This window comes from Cervus canadensis, chromosome 32 (genome assembly GCF_019320065.1).
Source record: "Cervus canadensis isolate Bull #8, Minnesota chromosome 32, ASM1932006v1, whole genome shotgun sequence".
In the NCBI taxonomy this organism is placed as follows: domain Eukaryota; kingdom Metazoa; phylum Chordata; class Mammalia; order Artiodactyla; family Cervidae; genus Cervus; species Cervus canadensis.
In genome coordinates, this window is record NC_057417.1 from 38,741,223 (window position 1) to 38,761,516 (window position 20,294).

General features: G+C 62.0%; 1 protein-coding gene across 2 annotated transcripts; it reads right to left on the bottom strand.

The window, feature by feature from the left end:
- Positions 1–4,883: 4,883 nt before the first annotated feature.
- Positions 4,884–16,918, bottom strand: UBE2I (ubiquitin conjugating enzyme E2 I). Of its 2 annotated transcripts, none has more exons than XM_043455494.1 (7): positions 16,645–16,918; positions 11,860–11,935; positions 11,627–11,710; positions 10,787–10,859; positions 7,324–7,433; positions 7,156–7,235; positions 4,884–5,473 (listed from the first exon to the last, which is right to left on the bottom strand). In XM_043455494.1, the coding sequence occupies exons 2-7, from the start codon at positions 11,923–11,925 to the stop codon at positions 5,410–5,412; spliced, it is 477 nt and encodes a 158-aa protein (XP_043311429.1). In that variant the 5' UTR covers positions 11,926–11,935; positions 16,645–16,918; the 3' UTR covers positions 4,884–5,409. The 2 variants fall into 2 exon arrangements, with proteins under 2 accessions (XP_043311429.1, XP_043311428.1); XM_043455493.1 differs by lacking the exon at positions 16,645–16,918 and adding an exon at positions 16,316–16,464.
- Positions 16,919–20,294: the final 3,376 nt, after the last annotated feature.

Below are 20,294 nucleotides of genomic sequence, written 5' to 3' on the forward strand. Positions count from 1 at the left end.
AGAGCTGTGTGCAGGGAGGCAGCTGTGATTCCTCTGTTCCCTGGTCTAGAGGGGTCCAGATACATCCCTCCCACCCCAGGAGGGAGCAGACACTGCTCTGAGCGGGCCACCACCTGTCTCAGCTTCTAGACTCACGTCTGAGCTGCCTGTGCCTATCTTGCAGGATGAGACACGGAAAACAGACCTGCAGGGAGGGGTCAGCCCTGCAGGGTGTGTTCTCCTGCTGGAGGCTCTAGTCCCTGGTCCTGCTTCCATCCTGACCCAGCACAGCCAGGCAGAGGAGGTGGGGGAGCTCGGGAAATGCACAGCAGCTTTGCACAGATGAATCAGACGAGCAGGGGAGGGGGCTGGACCCCACACCGCCAGCTGCCCCTTGGCTTCCTTCTGCAGGGGATAGGAATGGGGTCGGGGCAAGTAATGTCCTTCGCTGAGGATCTGGCAGGTCCTGAGCCAGGATCTTGTAGCTGATGCCCCCCCACCCCTGCAGTCTTGCGTCAGGTTCTTCCAACCTGTTGGAACAAACACGGCCTGGTTGCCATGGTGATCATAATGGCTTTGGGGTGAAGAGATGAGACTCAGCAGCTGCTGTAAACAGGAAGTAAGGAGGGGCAGCTGCCAAGGGAGGGAGCCCCTGCTTGAACCCCCATCCCATGCCCAAGGGGAGCCAAGGGGCTGGGGGCCAGTGCCACCCCGAAGATGCACCAGCCCCCCAAGAGTAACACCACAGAGGGCCGCTGGAGACAGCACTGTTTTGCAGGTGGGGAAACTGAGGGCCAGAGAGGGAAAGGGTTTTTCCAGGCAACAGGCTAGGTACCAAGCCCAACTCTGGGCCTCAGTTTCCCTTGGAAGGCATAACCTTCAGATCCTTCCCTCCCCATTTCCTGGGGGCAGAGTGATGGTCCCACTGGCGCCAGCCCCTTCAGTGTCTCCCGACTTGTCCTGAGGCTGAAGTCAGGCCCTCCTGGGTCATAGTCCTGCCCTGCTGCCCTCCTCTGGCACCTTGGACCTTTGCTTTCCTTATTTGTCAAACAGAAACAGCAGCAGCGGAGCCCAGCCCTCAGCAGGGGGTGGGGGCCGTCCTAGTGAGTAGGAGCAAGTGCTGGTTGAGTCAGTGGCAGCTCCTCCACTCTGAGGGAGAGGAAGTGGGGGCCGTCACCGGGGACCCTCCAGGGGCCTCGGCGGCGGCGGGGGGCTCTTTCCTTTGGGGACTGCTTTGGCCTCAGCAGGTTGGAAGTGTAAGCTCGTCCTCGTATGACCCCACAGGAGGCAGAGGGCAGGGAGGGCACCCCTGGCCCCAGACCTCAGGCTGAAGGATCTATCCTGCCCCAGACCCCCAACAACACTCTGAGCTTGAGGCGCAGTGAGAGGGCAGCTCAGGGCGTGCAGGGGTGTCAGGGCGCAAGACACCCTGCCTGCAGGGGTCAGGGCTTGGCGGGGCCCCTGGGGACGTGGGTTTACCCTCAGGGCTTCGGGCTGGACAGGGTCTGGCAGGCAGCGGGAGGGGCTTTTCCTCCTTAGGGCCAGGAGAAAAGCACCAGGCTCTGGGTCGCCACTCTGATGGCTGCTGATGGGCAGGGACAAGGGGCCGCAGAGGTGAGGGGCATCCTGTGAGGCCAGGGCACCGCCGTCATTAAAAAAAGGTATTGATTTGGCTGCCCTAGGTCTTAGTTGCCACATGCGGGATCTTCCATCTTCCTTGCAGCACGTGGAATCTTTAAGTGCGGCATGCAGACTCAGTTGTGGCAAGTGGGATGATCTAGTTTCCTGACCAGGGATCGAACCCAGGCTCCCTGCAAGGAGAGCTGGGAGTCTTGGCCACAGGAAGTCCCCTGCCATATGTTTAATAAGGCATGAGTCCCGCCCTCTGGGGTCAGCCCCTGGAATTGCAGGCACAGCTCCTAGCACTCTGACCCCCCACACCAGTGGAAGGACTGTGGCAGGCAAAGTGGGGAGGGAGGTGGACCCCAGGGAACTCCTGGGCACATGGTCAAGGGGTTCAACCAGGGTCCCTGCCTGCCCGGGGCTGGAGGACCCTGAGGGACTGCAGGAATCTGGCCTGGGTGGTGGTTCTGCTAGCAGAGGAGGCGGCTCCAGGTGGGTGAGGGTCTGGCCCAGGTGTGGCCCCTGGCCTGGGTCACTTAGCAGAAGCCCATCGTGTGTGTGGCGGGGGGAGGGGGTCCTGCACCTGTGCAGGGCTGGGGCTACGGGGCCTTGGGCCCGAGGTCTCCGTGGGGCTGCAGGGGGCACAGAGCAGGCCCCCAGCCAGGACGTGCGGGTGTCTGTGAGGCTGGGCCGATGGGCTGCAGGCTGGGAGTGGGCCAGGCACCTGCTTCTCTGAACACACCCCTCTGCACACGGGAGGTGGAGGCACTCGTGCTGGCTCTGGGGCCCCCGGTTCCTTTCTCAGGCAAGAAAGACTGACTTGGGACAGGTCACCTGTAAGAGGCCCGGGGAGGAAGGACCCAGGCCTGGGCCCTGCGAGTATTTTTGCTGCTCCCTTATTACTTTCTAAGTGTGTTAGTCGCTCAGTCATGTCCAACTCTTTGCGACCCCATGGATTGTAGCCTGCCAGGCTCCTGTTCCAGAATTCTCCAGGCAAGAACACTGGAGTGGGCAGCCATTCCCTTCTCCAGGGGATCTTCCCAACCCAGGGATTGAACCAGGGTCTCCACATTGCAGGCAGATTCTTTACCATCTGAACCACCCAGTTTCCCGACTGATGCCTGAGATTTCGGGCCAGGTGGCAAAGCCCATGTGCCTGAGAACTTGGGGTGGAGGGGGCCCAGTGCTCCCGCCCCTCTGCCTGGCCTACAGCCTCTGCAGACGGGACCGCGGTGGTCTGGAGGCCTCCAGATGAACCTCCTGAATCGCTGGGGCAGGACACCCCCAGACCGCACCAGTGTCACCTGGGGACAGACCTGGACCAGCACTCCTTGGGCTTCTCCCTGCTGGAGCTGGCTGAGACCGGTTCGAGCCAGCCCAAGTCAGTATTCAGGCCGTCCAACCTGGCAACTCGTCGTCATGGCAACCCCAAGTGGGAGGCAGGGCCTGGTGCATGGTGGGAGGGCCTCGGGCTGCTGGGTCAGGGAGCAGGTGGGCAGGCAGGAGGATGTGGTGCTGGCTCGGCAAGGAGAGTCCAGGGAGGTCAGGGGGCCCCAAGAACCCAGAGCCCAGCCAGAAGCCATGGGGGCTCCACACACAGGGCTTCCTGGGATAGCAGTGTCCAGTCTGGCCTGTGGTCAAGTTCTCCTGGAAGCCCCGACGTGGGTGCCTTGCTCGGCACCTGTGTAACGGCCTGCCCTGAGCCTGTCCTGGACACTCTGAGGGCTCACGCGCCTTAGCACCCTGGGACGGTGTCCCGGCTCCCTGGGGAGGGCCACCCTGGTGGTGGGAACAGCCCCACGTGGGAGGGACCTGCTCCAGCAGGTGAGACTCGGGGGACAGGGCCGGGGTCAGCACCAGACACAGGCCGCCTGGGCTGCTGGTGCTCTGACCTCAAGCTACACACTCGACCTTGGCTCTAGGGAATGTTGCCCCCTGCCACCTGTGGGTCGCAGCGCATCTGACGCTGGAGGCCGAGGCAGGAGGGACCTGCCAGCCTGGCTCCCTGGGGCAGGGCGGCAGTGAGTGGGGCGCCTGTGCAGGGAGGCAGGAAAGGACACCAGCAGGCGGCGGTTATCGGAAACGTTTTAATCAGAGGATTTTAGATACAGCCCACAGTTCCTTACACGTTACGAGGCGCCTCATGCTGGGGACACACACTCTTCCCTTACAGTAGAGACAGGGTGGTCACATTTCATAGTTCTTGTTACAAGATTCACATCTTTGTTAAGCCAAGGACTGTGGCACAAAAGGATATTTCGTTAGCCAAAGTCACGACGATTTGCTAGAAACACTGATTACCTTAGAATGCTTTAACTAGAAAATAGATTGAATTTCCATATATATTAACCATATACACGGGTAACTATTACGAAGAATAGTTCAGTCGTTACAAAATAAGACGTTCTGTGAGAAGTTACAGATACACAGCCCGTGGACCCCCCAAGGTCCTCTGTGCCTATGTATCGTGGGTGTCAGCTGCTCACACGAGTCCAGCTGGCGAGAGGGTGAGCCATGCAGGCCCCAGCTTCTAGCACAATCCTGTCGCTGGGCGGTGGGTCCCCAAGTGGAGCGTGGCCCCACCTGGCTCCCTGACGGGGCCGGGGTGATCAGTCCTCCTCAGGCTTCTGGAGCGTCACCTGCCCTCAGCCTGTGGGTGGAACCACAGGCACCGCTCCGCCAGTGAGGGTGAGGGTCCGCGGGGAGGAAGGACAGCCTGACCCCGGGCCTCGTCAGGACCCAGGGGCCAGGTCCCCGCCCTGGCGGTTCTAGGGTGCAGGACCTGGGCCCAAGCCCGCCTGCCTTGTCCTGTCTCCATCTCGGGACCCCTGAGTGGGGCCGGATGTGCTGCCGACAGCATCCCGGAGCCTCCTGAGGAGCGGCCTCAGGAGCAGATGCTTCTGCAACAGGGAGGGGCCTGCTGCCAGGCTCGCCTGCGCTCGCGGGGCAGGGGCGGGGGGTGTGGGGCTCCGCTCACCTGCAGTCTGGGCCCCATTGCTGGCCCGGCAGCCCTCAGCCACGCGCCAGCACTGGGGGTGAGCGCCTGGACCGCAGTCCTCCCGCCTGCCCAGCCTGGGTCAGCATCTCCTGCTCCTGACGCCTGGGCCTGCGGGCTTAACAAGTATCTGGATGCCAGTTCCCGCCTGACCAGACCTGACCCTCCAGCGCCCGCAGCCCTGAGCCTGGCGTGGCGGGGAGAACGCAGGGCACTGTTTACAGAGGATGGGGCTGGGGGCACACGGAGGCCACCTCCTCACTTTTAATGATGATAATGCAACAAGAACCTTTATATAAACAGTTTATTTACTCTAAACAGCAACACAGACAAACGCCATATAAACACAAAGGAAGTGATGCGGAAACGCGACGCTGGCTGGCTGGGGCTCTGGGGCTCTGGGGGTGGGCGGCTCTGCTTTCCGGCGACGTGCGGCCAGCGGGAGGCTAAGTGCAGCTCTGGGCGGCGTGGAGCATGCCTGCGTCCGTGAGCGAAGGGAACACGCTCCTCAGGACTCATCCAAGTATAAAAGTTTATAATTTTACAGCAGTTGAAATACTGACATCAATATTAAAATAAAAGCAAGTTTTACATAACAATCAAAAATACAAAAGACTGAAGGAAGAGACCCTGTATGAAAAACTGGGCGATTCAGCGAGTCGAGACTGTACCAGTGGCGGAAATGGAAAATGGCGCCCGCCCACCCTCCCCAGGTGACCAGTAACTGTAGAGCAACGTTAGATTTGCAAAAATGTTGTAAACAAGTTCTTGCCAAACCAATCCCTTCCTTTTACGATGCCACAGGTCGCTGCTTATGAGGGAGCAAACTTCTTGGCTTGTGCTCGAACCCTTTTCTCATATTCCACTCTGTTTTGGCTAAGGAGGTCAAAAGAGAGACATGTTAGAAGGTACACACCGGCTGAGCCACACCGGGAACCTGGGGCAGCCCGCGGGCTCACCGGTCAGCAGGGAGCAGCAGCTCCTGTCTCTGAGGTGGCCTCCACCACTCTGGTCAGTGGAGGAGACAGAGCGTCCGCGCACCTGCCTCAAAACCAGACAAACCCGGGGGTCTGCCCCTGGCTCTCAGCGCTGTGCGTGGGAAGTGTACAGCGGCGAGCAGGACCCGAGCCGGGGCTCCAAGGTGAGAGCCGCCACCGACGAAAGGGGCGCTGTGCCCCGGGGAGGAGACGACACTCACGACAGAGGCTCGTCGGGGGTGCGCACACAGGGGTGCGAGAGAAAGGAAGCCAGGGCCCCCCAAGCTGTGCTCTCAACAAGCATGGCCCCTCAGCATGCCGACCTCAGCCTGAGGCCCAGTGGTCACCTCCGGCCAGGTGTGGGGTGGCAGCAGCTGCCCCGCTGAGCCCTGGCGCCCTGCCTGCAGCCTCCCTAGGGAACGACTGCAGCGCCTGCAACAGGGAGCTCGAGCTGCCCCCCAAGTCAGGAGCCTGCAGCAGGCTGAGTGCGCCCGAGGGGACGCGGGCGTGAGGGCCAGCACTGGCCATGCCACTGGGGAGACCTCGGGCGCGGACGCTGCGGAGCGGTGTCCCCACAGCACCCGGCCGCACACCGCCACCAGCACGGAAACTCAGGAAAGCCGGCCTGAGGCACTGCTCCCTGAGCTCACGGTCACAGGAGACTCCAACTTCGCGGGCCACGTTCCTGCCGCAGGGCTCAGCTCGGGTGCCTACCCACTGGCCTTACCTACAAAGGGTGCAGGACTCGGCACCCAGCTCGGGGTCAGGCAGAAGTCACTGTACACCTAACCCGGCAGTGAGAACGTGCTCGCTAGAACCATGAGCGATGCTCCCAACGGGGGCCTGAGGAGGCAGGGGGACTGAAGGCTGGAGGCGAGCAGGCCGGGGGCTCAGGGACTGGACCTTTGCCCTGCCGGGGGGGCGCCATACTGCCCTTGGCCAACACTGGGCCCTGCCCAGGGACCTGAGCCACTCTGGGCAATCAACTTGGTGCTTCTCTCGGGGAACTAGGGAGGCTGGGGTGCTGGCTGCTCAGCGGGGCCTGAGGATAGCCCCAGCCTCAGCTTTGCCCCCTCCCCATGCTCTCCAGGAAGGACAGGCCCTGGGTGCCAGGCCATCACGGCAGCTGGGAAGGCTGCTTCCCAACGCCATCACCCCAGGGCTCCTCCCTCAGCGCCGACCGTGGACACAAGCTCCGAGGGACACAGAGTGAAGGGCTGGGCATGAAGCAGACGCCTGGCTTTGTCCCCTACTGCCGCCCCCGCCCCCTGGCGGGACAGGGAAGAGGGGCTGGGAGACCGGGGGGCAGCAGCAAGGCCAAGGCGGGAGGCTGGCGTCCCTGGTTGAGTGGGCCACTGGCCACCCCTCCTCCAGGGCCCACACGCAGAGGAACGTTCCCAATGAGCTGGACCAGGGTCAGAGGCACAGGGCCAGCCAGGGCTCAGACACAAAGTGGCCAGCCCCCGAGCTCTGCCTCCTGACAGCCCATCACCCGCCACCCGCCCCCCACCAGGGGCGGCCTAGACTGGCCTTCAGTGAGGCCAAGAAGAGGGCGCAGCGAACGAGTGGGTCACTACTGACCAGTAGATCGTGTAGGCCTCTGCTTGAGCTGGGTCTTGGATATTTGGTTCATTTAGGAGTTCCTGTATTCCTAATAAGATCTGCACGAGAGAGAACACAGCGCTGGGAAAGGCACGCTCTGCGACCGCGGTCTGGGCTCCACTGGGGAGGGCCGGGGCGGACACATACCTGCTTGATGGTGATGGCTGGCCGCCAGTCCTTGTCCTCCTCCAGGATGGACAGGCACACCGTGCCCGAGGGGTACACATTTGGGTGGAACAGCGGCGGTTCAAACTTGCCTGGAGCACAGGGAGGGAGGAGACGTTTCTGGAGGTAGGTGCCCCCTGCCCAGGGCCAGCCACTCCCCTGGCGCCCCTCCCCTACACCAGGCGACCAGCCAAAACAAGCAGAAAAGAAAAACAACCGGGGGGGGAAAACAAACCAGCCCCCAGGTGGGAGGCGGCGAGAAGCCCAGAGGGCGGGGCCCCATGGTGGGGGCGGCATCAGAGCCCTGCACCCCAGACAGGACCCCAGCCCCACGGCCTCCCAGCGGCCTGGCTCAGGAAGGCGGCAAGGAGCCCCTGCAGCGGCGAGGTGGGGCCTGGGGGCGCCAGGCAGAAACGCAGGGGCCCTTCCCCACCAGTGGCCATTTTCAAATTCATCCTGCTTCAAAACAGAGGCTTTTAGGACCACACGCTCTTTCTTCAAAAACAAACAACATAAAAAGTTAACTCTTTAAGGAAAAACATACCCATACAAAATTTGAAACTTAAAAACAGCAGGAAAAGTCTGCCACCCCGAGCCCCACCATGGACTGTTCACTCACCTGCTGCTTTGGCCCGTTTTTCTCACCTGGACACTTTCCCCTCTGCCTAAACACGTCACACCCAGAAGAGGGCAGCAAGCACAGCACAGCGTGGGTGATGAATTACCAAAGGTGAGCACGCCCACTCATCCAACAGCTTCTAGAAGCCCGCCCCTGCCCGGGGCTCCCGCTCTGCCCAGGTCTCAGCCCACCCCACCACGCGGGCCTCGCTGGCAGGCCTGGGCGCTGGCCCACGAACCCCAGGGCACAGCCGAGCCACCACGAATGGAGCCACAAGGCCTCCTCCGCGTGAAACCGTCGCTCAAGCAGATGCTGCTGGCTCGCACGGAGGCTGCACCAATCCACACGCCGCTGGCGGGGCCTCAGGCTCCCAGGCTTCACGACTGTGCCAGCCGGGTGGTGCCGATGCGCGGCCCGCCGTGCCTGGTCAGGGCTGCCTCTCTGAAAGCTCTTCTTCAGTCTCTGGCACATTCTTCTTGCTGACTTGCAGACGCTCTTTGTACACATATACGCAGGACACAGCCCACTGTCACGTACTGTCCCTCACTTCGAGTCTGTCTCCTTGCTCCTTTAGTTGCAGACATCACTTCCCACCTTTAACTGAACCCAAGGCGGCGATCTTGCTTCTCGTGCAGAGAGGATGCTGGCCCAGCACCAGGACCCCAAGCCCTGCCGTGCCCCCGGAGCTCCCACACCGCCTCACGGGCGCGGCTGACCCCAACTGAACACGGTCAGCGCCTCCCGTGTCCGGCACATGCGGGCCTCCTTCCCTCTGCGCAGACTCGCGGGCTGCCCCAGGGCTCTCTGGCCTTCTGCAGGGTTCAAGTGCACCAGGCCCTCCTCAGGGAGCGCCTCAGGGGACAGGCGTCTCAGGGGACAGGCGTCAACATGTGGGCTCAGGAGGCCCGCTGAGCGCTCTCCAGGGAGCACTCAGGGCCACCGGGCTGTCCCCCGCTGCGTCCGTGAGGAAGCCGGGCACCCTCCCGGGCCCGCCGGCTGACTGGAGAACCTCTGCTGCAAGGGGCTGTTTGCTTCTCCTCACCAGCGTGCAGGGGCTCTGACGAACATGGGTAAAGGACCGACAACAGACACATCTGTCTCTCCTCCTCATGCGTGCTGCCCCGGGGGAGGGCACGACCCTGACTCCAGGTCTGCCCAGCTCGTGGCTTTCCCCCTGCTGTTTCCGGTTAAGGGCTCTCGTCCGCTGACAGGAGGGAGGAGGCCGTCTCCCCAGCAGCACCTCTCCCTCTGGGCGCCAGGATCCCCGGACGCACCCGTCCCTCTTCTCCCACTCCGCCCCCACCTCCCACGTGGCCTCCGTCATCAGCCAAGCACACAGCTGGCCTCCTGGGCCTCTGCTCTGCAGGCCTGCGTCCCCGTCAGGGTGGGCTCCCACCCGACGAGCCTCGGCCTGGGCCTCAGGACCCCCAGGCCCCCGCCAGAGCGCCAAGGACGCGACTATTCTCAGCACTTGCCTCCCCCATGTTCCAGCTAGGGCGACAGCTTCCAGAAAAGTCTGCCTGATCACAGTGGACCTGCAAGCAGAGCAGAGAGCAGGCGCGGACACCCATGGCCACAAGCCATGCACACACTTGTCCTGCCAGGGCTCGCAGTGGCCCAGACCCTTGCTGAAATGTCTGATTGCTTTTATTCGGCCACACTGCAGGGCTTGTGGAATCTCAGTCCCCCAACCAGGGTCTGAACCCCTGCCCACAGTGGTGAAAGCGTGGAGTCCTAACCACTGGACTGCCAGGGAATTCCCTTTAAAATTTTTTTCTGTGTTTTTTTTCCAGCAGTGAGGCCTTGCATCTGTTGGATTTACCCCATGGTATTTGATGTACCCAGTATACTTTAGAAGATGCCATCTTTTGTAGTCACATGAAAACAGACTTTTGTGAATTGCTCTTTAAGTCAGCAGCCTTAGACTTGACAGATACTGGCTGTATGCTTGTCCTCCAATTCCACTGGGGTTTCCTCTTCCTGTCTGGCTGGATCTGCTTGGATTCCAATACAGGGTGGGACCAGTGAAGAAAGCTGCTACAATTTATCTCATTTCTTATAGATGGTCTTTAAGGTAGTAACTATGTGGCAAAAAATTGAAACAGCAAAGAACAACCCAAATGAAGTAAGTCTCTGTCCCAAAGACTGACTGTCCTTTCAGAAATTCTTCCAGCCCTGCCTTTATAACAGACAAGACTCCTGAATCACCACGCACCAGAGTGAATGCCGACAGTCCTGCCCCACGTGCTGGGGGCATTCTTCACAAGCTGGGCACGAGCTAATGTGCTCAACGAGCCGGCCACAGCGTTTGCGGATATCCAGCTCCCCAGAGGAGCGGCCTGGACCCGCCTGAGCTCTGTGGACCTGCCCGCCGAGGTCTACCTGAGCACCACCTCAGACACGGCCGGCCCGCTCCTCCCGCCGCCTTCTCTGGAGGTGCCAATGTACCACCCATGCAGGGGATACACAGCACCACCAGGTATGAAATCCCACCAGGTGACAAAACCCGAAGCGGGGGAGGCTCTGGACCGCGGCCCTTCCGCACACCTGCCTCCCTGCAGGGCTGGAAGCTGGTGGCAGCTGGTCCAGGGGCCCCAGGGATGAGAGTCGGGTTCTGAGATCTGAGCCTGTTATGTGCACTCCCACCACTGGGGTGGAGACAGACTCACACCCACCGCCCACCTCAGGGACCAGAGGCTCCGGAGCTGCCGCGAGCAGACGGAACACAACCACGGCTACCCGGGTCCAGGCTCTCCAGGGGGACCTGGGACCGCCCGCTGAACACAGTTGGAGCTGGCTGACTCCCGAGGACCTCGTCCTACTTACATTTCGGCGGTGAGGATGGGTAATCATCTTTGAACAGCATCCGTAGTTTAAACAAGCCGCCTTCCCATGGAGTCTGTTGGGCAATAAAACTGTGATCAGGAGTGCTGGTGGCCAGGCCCAAGAGGGGCAAGGGGCCTGCTCTGGAGTACCCCCAGGACCAGGAGGGCCCCCCAAGGCAGCTCCCCGGGACTCCTGGGGCCTCCATGGCCCCAAGGGCAGATGGAAAGGGCCTTCCCTGGAGAAGTACATGGCCCCGGACCCACATCAGTGGGTGTGGTGCGGACTCAGGGAGGGGGCACCCCGGGAGGGACATTCTGCAAAGCCGCCCCCTGACGCCCTGCAGGCCCAGGCAGCTTCCCGGCTCCACAGTGCGTCCCCCCACCGCCAGGGCCTACTCCTGCTGCATCTTCATGCCAACCACCGGGAGGGGTGCAGGGACAAGGCCGTCACCACCCGGGCACCTCAGGGGTCTCCTTCCTTCCGCCCCCAAAGCCCACAGAAGCTTCCAATGTGCCAGTTCCAGTGCAGCCAGAGGCACCGAGTGAAGGCCACTAGGGCCATCCCAGGCGGCAGAGATCGCTGCTGTGTCTAAGGATCTGCCAGGGTCCGAGGCGCAAACCCTCCACCCCTGGCCCTGGGAGCACCACTTCAGCCTCAGCGCGCCGCCCCCCTCCACCCCCTCCAGGGCTCCCCCTACTCCCGGACGTCGGGCTCCATGGTGCACTCCCCACCTGCTGCAGCCCAGCTCCTTTCTGAAGGAAGGCTGCCCGGGGGACACATGTCACCCTAACCTTGTCCCCTGGCCTGCCTGGGTTCTTCTGAAGGGGTGGTCCCTCTTACCCCCTTCTTCCCAGGAATGGCGCACTCCCAGTTCATGAGGTTCATTGTGCCGTCAGGGTTCTTTGTCGGGACGGCCACGAAACCCTGTGAGGAAGAGCACGAGCACGTGGGCGGCGGGCCCGCCCGGGACCAGCCCTCCAGCGCAGCCCAGGCCAGCGGTGACCCTCGGGAGCGGGCGTTCCGGTCAGGGGACACCGGCGCCCTGCTGCATGCACAAGTAAAGCCTTCCTTACAAACGGGTGGTCTTTTCTCCAAGCTTTCCTCTCCTGGGCGAGTCTGCTGAGGGCGATCCCCGACATGTTCGCGTCCCTGGAAGAGCCGGGCAGAACGTGAGATGAGCAAAGGTAGCTGCGGGCCCTCTGCCCCTCACCCTGCGCCTGGCCCGGCCTGAGACTCGATTCCGAGGAGCAAGCAAACGAAGGCTCCCAGCGGCCTCACAGGCTCTCTGGGCATGCTTCAGCCTGGGGTCTGCATGGGGGTCATGCCCCCTGGGGTGCCCCCAGCACCCAGTAGCAGCCCTGCCCTCTTTGTCCTGCAACCCCGGCTGGAGCGCGAGGGACCCCGATACCACGAGGAGGGGCAGGAGCAAGATGGGGACATCCAGAGGGCCGGCCTGAGACCTGGGGGGGCGGTCACTGAGCACAGGGAGGTGAGGGTGCTGCCACAATCCATGCTTGGGCCCAGCCAGGAGGGGAGCCCGTGTTCCGGAAGGTGGCCCCGGGCAGAGAGCAGCTTAACCACAGGAGGGACGGGGCCACACAAGCCCAGCCTCCAGCAAACCCCACCACCAGGCCGTCCCTGGCCCCACCGCCTGTCCCCCAGACTTTGGGGAAGTCAGCGAAAGGCGCAGTGGGCCCTGTAGCCAGGCTGCTGGGGCCCCTGGCCACTTCTGAATGTCACCCCCCACCCCGACCCTCAAGGCTGGGCCCATCAGCACGCAGATCCATCGCCTGACGCCGTCGGGTCGTGTCCCAGGGCGGCTGACCCCGCGTGCAGGCCAGACCAGGCGCGGGCCAAGGTCAGAACCCCACAGCCCTCGCTGCCCTTCCGCCCACAGGGATCCAGCCCCAGAGGCCACAGAACCTGCTGGGGAATCTGACCCTAAGTGTGTTTGCTGGTCTTGAAGTCCACGGGAACGCTGGAGAGTACCCCGAATCAAGTACCTCCACGAGCATGGCTTTAACCATGCTGAGGGGACGGTCTCCAAGCCGGGCACATCCGCTGGGTGGCTGGCTCACCCCTCGCGCCTCTGGCAGGGGAGAGGCCCAGCACCTGGAGTCTCCTAGGACAACAAGCCGTGCCTTCCACAGGCAGAAAACAAACTTCCGCCAAAGACAGAACAAGAAGCCGGCCGTGCCTCCCAGTGGTGCTGGCCCTGCCCCAGAGCGGGGGAAAGCCCAGCTCAGAGCTGAGAAACAAAGATCCAGAAAGTAACCTGCCCACTGAGGGCGAAGCCTCAACTCAAGCCCACGGCTCTTCCTACTCTGGGTAGAAGGGCCGCTGCTCACCGCGGCCCCCTGGCCCATCATTACTTGGCTCAGGCTGACCCCCAACTTCTCCAGCAAGCCAAACGGTGACCTTGTCCCAGCACCAGCTGCTGGTGGCCACTCTGGTGTGCGCATGTCTGTGCAGGGGAGCAGGGTCAGGTCAGCAGGTCAACAGCAGAGCAGCAGACCCCGGCCCTGGGTGGCTGCTTGTTTCCAAGGCATGTTCCCAGGCCCAGTGGCCCCAAGGAGCCAGAACTCTGTAGGGGTCTGGCTCTTAGACCACTCCCCAATAAATAAGCATATGGGGGGTGGGGTTGGGATCACCACCACAGATTGCCTCATCCAGGAGCCCAGGCCTCACGAGGTGGGGTGACTTACTGCAGACACCAGACAACTGGGTGCTGTGAGTTGTCAAAAAAACAGACTTGTAACAACACAAGGAAAAGCGAGCAATGAAACTAGCTCCCATGCAGGAGGCCTGGTGACGGGAACCACTGCCTGGCTCTGACCACTAAGGACACTCTCTGAAGGTTCTGACCCTGCCCAACCTCAAGATCAAGTCCCAAGCAAGAAGGCCTTAATCCCAAACAAGCCCGCACCCCAAACAGAATCTCTCTTTGCTGCCCCCTACCCTCCAGTCCTGGCCTGCCCACCTCCTCCTCATCCGTGGACCCGATGGACAGGACCCCATCTGGGGTCTCCTTCCCTACACAGGCACATCTATCTAGTATTTTCATTCATTCACGCAACCTAAGTTGAAGAACCCAAGCGCGGCTGCCCGAAGGCTGATGTGGGTGTGCTGGTGCCCCTGGGTCCTAGTGGTGGTTGGCTGGCCACCTGGGCACTGCCTGCAGCACCGGGCTCAGTTCAGAAACAGGACAGAGTGGGAGGCGCTGGGGTCACTTCCCTCAGGCGGGGAGCCGGCAGAGCAGAGGGGAGCGCCGGCCAGCTTTCATCTTTAAGGTCCTCTCTGGTTAGAGGTGAGGGCAGAAATCCTGAAGTCTGAAAACCCTTCACTTCGTATGACCCTTCTGAACAGAACTCACCCCTACCTCATCCCCAGAGCCGAGGGGAATGTCTCCCCCACTCCGCGGGGCTTAGGGATGTGCAAGATGTCCTACACGAGCCCCTCACGGGTCAGGGCAGAGCATAGGGCACAGGGTGAGGCCACCTCTGAACTGTCCCACACGGAAGCTCAGCGGCAGAGAGAAGCAGCCTGGCTTTCCATGCAGTGAGAGGTTCCCGTAGAGTCTGCGCTCAGCAAGGAGTCAAGACTGGTTCCTGGAGCCTGGGCGGCACACGGGCTCTGGAATGGGCAAGCCAGAGTGCCAGGCACTTGAGGGCTCTGGAGCGAGAGGGCTGGGCCAGAACGTAGAAGAGGCCGGCAGGGTGATCCTGAGTGCCGCATGCCTGCTGACCGCATGCCAGGACCCCGCCACAGGCCACCTCTTCAGCTGACAAGGAACAAAGCCATCTCAGCAGACCCGGTCGGGGTGCCAGCTGTGATCATCTCAGGTGCAAGAGGTAACGGTGGGGGGGGTCCCACAAGAGCTGCTGCAACCCCGTCCTTGGGGGTGACAACCAAACCGGGCACCAGAAGGATGGATGCTGCAGGCAGAGCAGAGTCACAGGCGCACACCTGCACCCGCCCAGAGAGAGGCCGGCCTCTCGCTCCCCAGGAGAAAGCAGCCAATTTGCTACATTTTAATTACAACAGGGAACCACTCCTTCAGCATCCCACTTAGAATCAAATCAGCTTTTCCCAACTGACAAGGAGGCACTTAAGGAGCTGTTAAGTGTTAGGAGAGTCTTCAGAGCAGCAAAATCTCTAAGAGGCAAAGATCGGATATCCATAACCTGCTAGAGACAGCCTGCAGCACAGGATCCGGGTCTGGGGCAGACCCTTGAAGTCTGCAGCCATCCTTTTCCAGCGTGGGCTGTGCTTGAACCCACTCTTCTCAGATCACGCTCTGGTAGCCTACAGCACTGTGAAGCCACTTACTGGCTGCAGGTGAGGGCCAGCGGCGTCCCCCTCCCACCTCGACCTTCTCACCAGTATGGGCGATAGCACTCTGGAGGTCGGCCCAGGATGAAACCGACGAAGGCTCGCGGCCCTGGGTGGGCTTTCCCACCCAACCGCAAACTCACCAGTGGAAGGCAGGCACTGGCTTCACCTGCGCTCAGGAGCCCCTCCAGCCCAGGTGCACTTCCCTGGTCTTTCCTGACACGCCTCCCAGGACGCCTGGCTGTTTCCAAAGCAAGCCCGGAACCCCCAGCGAGACTCACGTGCAGCACGATGCAGAATTCACCCCCAACCCACCCGAAAACTCAAAAGCAAGTCAGGACAAACGTGGGATCCTTCTCTCCCTGCTGCTGGGCAGGTTCTCCGTCCAAAGGCAGGGTTTCCTTGGGAGTAAGAAACACAGAAAACCACGGGCTTAAGAGCAGACCAACGAAAGCCAACTCCGCAAACACAGAGGAGTAACTCTGCGAACGGAGCTTGTTTTCAGACCGTACAAACCAAACCAGTTACTTCTGTGATTCAGGGACAGCTGCTGGCCGCTACCATCAGCCCAGCTAATCATTCCCTCGCCTTTCTTTTTCTCGCGAAAACTACCAGCTCCAGCCTCCGTCCAACTGGTACAAATAGGTCTTGGGACGAGATCTCCCCGGCAAGGGAAGCGCGAACACTCGGTGGGTCCCCCCAACGGCAAGCGGAGCTCGGAGGCGCAAGAGCTCTGGCTTGTTTTCGTTTCCAGGCATCACACGCCACCCCCAAACGCGCCAGCGCTCCTGCAGCGCGCAGCTTTGCACTCTTTGTGCGGCGCGTCCTCTCCCCGGCTGGAACGCGCCACAGGTTCGCGCGCAGACCGTGACCCCGGAAACGCTCCGCCTGAGCGGAGGGCTCGGCGCTCCTGTCAGCGCGGCCCGAGCCGATCGCGCCGTCTGCCGCCCCGGACGCGACTCTCCCCGAGCGCGCGCCCGGGGGAGAGGACGCCCCCACCTCGCGGGCCGAGGCTGCGGCGGGCTGGGGGCCGGGCCGCCCGAGGGGAGCCCGGCGGGCTGGCCCCCGCCGCGGCGTCAGCAGCCCGGGGCGGGCCGGTCTCCGGGAACGGGCCGGGCCGCGAGTGGAGGGCGCCGGCCCGGCCGGGCCCACCGGCGGCGGAGGCCCGGGCCCCCGCGCCCGCCCCGCGGCGCTCACCTCGGGCGGCCCGGCCCGGCGAGCGAGGCGTACTAGGCGGCGGCGGCGGCGGCGGCGCTCCCTTTGTCTCGGGACTTCCCTCCCGAGCCCGCTCCGCGCGCAGCCCGAGCGCTCGAGGACCCCGGCGCGGGCGGGGCGGGGCGGGGCCTGCAGAGCCTGCCCGCCGCGCGCCTGCCTCGCACTGCGCCGCCGCCGCCGCCAGCCCCGCGCCGCCCGCGCCACCGATCGCCGCCCGCCGCCCGCGTCCCTCCGCCGCGCGCCCGTGCCCCGGGCCCGGCTCGGGAGCCCGGGCCGGGGGCGGCTTTTCAGTCAGGCGGCGCCATGGACACCTGCGTCCTTAAAGGGGCCGCGTCCCGGGTGTGAGGGAGCGTCTGCAAACTCCCCTTCGCGGGGCACTGTTCCTCGCGAGGACGGGCCGGCGAGCGGCGGGAAAGCAGGGCGGTCGAGATCTCCTGGGGCTCTCCGGATGCCCCGCGGGCACCTCCCCGGGCAGCGGTCCCGGAGGTCTCCTTGAGGCTAGGGCCCGGGGCGGAGGAGCAACGACCACTGAGGCCTAGGGATCCCCAAGCGTCGCAGCACGGTGACAATCCCTCTCCTACGGCACGCTGTGAAACCCCTTGCAATTGGCCATCTCGGGGCCCTGGGCGGGGCATCCATCTAATGTGCCCAATGAGCAAGCCCCGTACACAAGACCAAGTGCGGGCCCGACCGACGGGAGGAGAAATGTAGACGCTCCCTAACCCTGGGGTTGGCCTGGGGGGAGGGGCGCAGGGGGTCCGGGCGGGTGGGGGAGGAGCAGGGGCAGCCCCGGGCCCCTGCGGCCGGAGTCTCAGGTCCGCTCCGAACCCTTGCGCGAACGTCCGTCCTTCCCGGCCATGCTGGGCGCCTCCCCGTCGGGCGGCCCCCGACCCCCGTCCCCTGGCCCAGGGTGGGAAAGAGGGAGCGTTCTAAGTTCAGCCCGCTCCTCCCGTGGGCGCTTTGGGTTCAAGTGACGGGAGGTGACCCCGGCTTGCATTCATTCACGCCTTCGCCCTGGGTCGCCTCCTTCCTCCGTTTCCTTCCATCCTCCCCAACCCCACCCCCGGCAGCCCCCTATTTGGCACTGTACTGAGACTGTTGGTCTCCATGGCAGACCGCCCCCCGTCCCCCCCCCCCCCCCCCCGGCCAAGGCTGGTGTCCCAAGGCCCACGTCTGGCCCAGAGCTCTCAGCAGGTGTTCAGCGCAGTGAGGATGGTCACCCGACTTGAGAAGGCCCCGGGCCGGGGATGGGGTTGGGGTGGGGGCCTCTCCTGGGTCTGGTAGCTCCGCTGGACTGGGGAGGTAGTCTGCCTAGGGTACCTCTGGGTCAGCCGTGGCCCAGAGGGCCTGGTTATAGTGCCTGGGGTCCCAGGTAATGAAGACCAGAGGGCCCAGACCCCTTGAGCAGCAGGTGAGCATTCCAGGTCTCTCTCAGGCTCTGAAGTCCAAAGGGGTTGCCTGCTCCTGTGTCCCCACAGTGACCCAGCGTGGGCCTGTTCTGGGACACTGCCTCCCCTGTCTCTTCACTGTGGCAAATGCCAGGATCAGGGGCTTATCTGAGACATCTGTTCTCTGGGTCCCCAGACTCGGTTCGCTGGCTCTGAGTAGAAGTGTGCATTTTAACAAGTCTCCCACGTGGGCCTGCAATGCAGTACTTGACCACTGAGCTAGTTTTAAGAACCCCAGGAGCATGGGCTCAGTGCCAGCACCATCTTTCTTGTGAGGGTACCTGGAGGTTTGCACAGGGCTGCAGGGGGAAGTCACCCACCCAGACCAGTAACATTTGCCAGTGAAAAGTGGTGGCCATTGCTGGGGGAGGACCCTGGTGGACTGTGCCTGGTCATGTGCCCACTGTGGGGGGAAGGGGTAGTAGGTGTGATTGGCAGCTGCCTAGAGTAGGGGTAGCACCTCTAGCTCCCTCAGGTGGCTGTTGGGGGTCAGACCGAGGGAGGTCTATGTGCAGGGGCTGCTGCTCCAGGGGCTGAGTTAAAAAGGAAGAAAATCCACATGCAACAGGATGAAATTGGACCCCTACCTCACACCACATACAGAACCAACTCAAAAACCTAAACAGAAGAGCTCAAACTATAAAACTCTTACAAGAAGGCGGAAAAATCTTCATGAGACTGGATTTGGCAATTATTTCTCAGATGTGACACCAAAAGCACAGGCAGCTAAAAAGGGAAAAATAAATGATAAACGTCAAGATTGTGCATCAGAGGACATTATTACCAGGGTGAAATGGTGACCCATAGAATAGGAGAAAACACAGATTACATATCTGATAAGGGGTTAGCATTTAAAATATATAAAGAATGCCTACAACTCAACATTAACAGAACAAACCCAGTTCAAAATTGGACAAAGGGTCTGAAAAGACTTTTCTCCAAAGAAGACATACAAATGGCCGATAAGCACGTGAAAAGATGCTCAACGCCACTAGTCACTAAAGAGATGCAAATTAAGGAGCATTGGCTGGAATATGGAGAAGCCTTGTGTGAGATGGTGGTTACATAAAACGTTTTCTGTGGATACATAAAACGTTTTTGGTTCAATTGCCATGGAAAAATCTAGAAGGTGGGAAGGTCCAGGGCTTGCAAGGACTGCATCTGTCTCCCTGAGCTTGGGAACTGTCCTCAGAGAACCAAACTTCTGGACTTCCCACTCTGGGGGTATCTGTGGGTTGCAAAGCGTGCTGGGGAGGCATAGGATGGGTGCCCACGGACTGGGAAAGGGTGGGTCTTTATTTATGCTCCCATGTGTCCTACAGAGAGCTGAGCCACCAATGTGAGAAATATTTGATTGTCATGAGCCTTTCTGCAAGTGGAGGATAATGTCACCTGGGGCAGCTGGACATTGCTCTCAGTGGAGAAAGAACGTGGCCCCAACAAAGCCTGGCTCTCAACCCACATGAAACAGTCAGAGGACGTGGGGTGGGGGTACCTTCCCACCTGGTCATAGGTTCATTCACTCCTGCCTGGTCATTGAGCCCGGGGCTAAGAAAGGATCGGTTGGTTTTTATCTTAAGATGGGAGAACATGTTTGCTAGTACAAGGCAGTGAGAGAGAAAGGGTGCTCAGGGGTGAGCTGGGCACGCCCCGGAGGGTCCGGGCTCCCACGACATGCAGGTGGCACGCCTGCGAACGTTTTCAGAGCCCTCCCCTCCGCATGAGCCGTGATTCAGCGTCTCCCCCTGGCACCCTATCAGACTCAGCCCCCCACATCTCAGTAGGCATTCCGAGGACCCCAGAGTCGCTGGCCATGTCAAGTCCCCTGCATTCGGCCCTCCCCTCCCCGCACTCAGCCAGCTCTGCCTCAAGGGCGAGGCTGAGGCCCGGCCGCTGCTGCACCCCTGCGCCCCTCCCTTCCCCTCCCCCAGCACCGCAGCCAGGCCTTCCCCTCCTGCGTCCCCTCCTGCCTGCTCTAAGTCCCAGCCCCCTCGCGGCCCTCTCCCAGCGCCAGAAGGCCGACCCCGCAGGATCTACAGCCCTCGATTCGGGGGCCCTCCCCCGCAACCTGCGCCCAGCTTGGGGGAGGAGCTTTCAGGGTGCCAGGCGGGAGACCGGCGGCGCTCACCTAGCTCGGCGGGCGGCGATGTGACCGCGGCGCCTCGCCCAGAGCTCGGCCGCCAGGTGGCAGCAAAGCGCCGCCGCCGCCCCAGCTCGGCAGCCGCCGCGGCAGGTAAGGCAGGTTCGACCCCGGCCCGCCGCATTGCGCGGCCAGACTAGACCAGCCTTGTGTTTGCACACTCAGCAGCTGCTGAAAAGAGGCTTCCTACACAGCTGGATAAGGGGTGTCCCTGTGCCTTGCACCTAAAGAAAGAACAGTGCAAACTCAACCACGCTCTGAGTTTGAAGCCTGATGGCCTTACCTGACCTGAACCTGCCCAGATTCTGGCCTCACCTGTCCTTTCTTGTTAAAGTGGGCTGGGGATGGGAGAGAACAAGGATACCAGGATGTG

Bases quoted from the DNA above. Each gene is read 5' to 3' on its own strand.
- UBE2I (XM_043455494.1), bottom strand. From the start codon at position 11,925: ATGTCGGGGATCGCCCTCAGCAGACTCGCCCAGGAGAGGAAAGCTTGG. The intron at 10,860-11,626 runs GTAAGAGGGACC...ATTGCCCAACAG, and splicing joins CCATTCCTGGGAAGAAGGGG to ACTCCATGGGAAGGCGGCTT. The intron at 7,236-7,323 runs GTATGTGTCCGC...TCTCTCGTGCAG, and splicing joins CAGCCATCACCATCAAGCAG to ATCTTATTAGGAATACAGGA.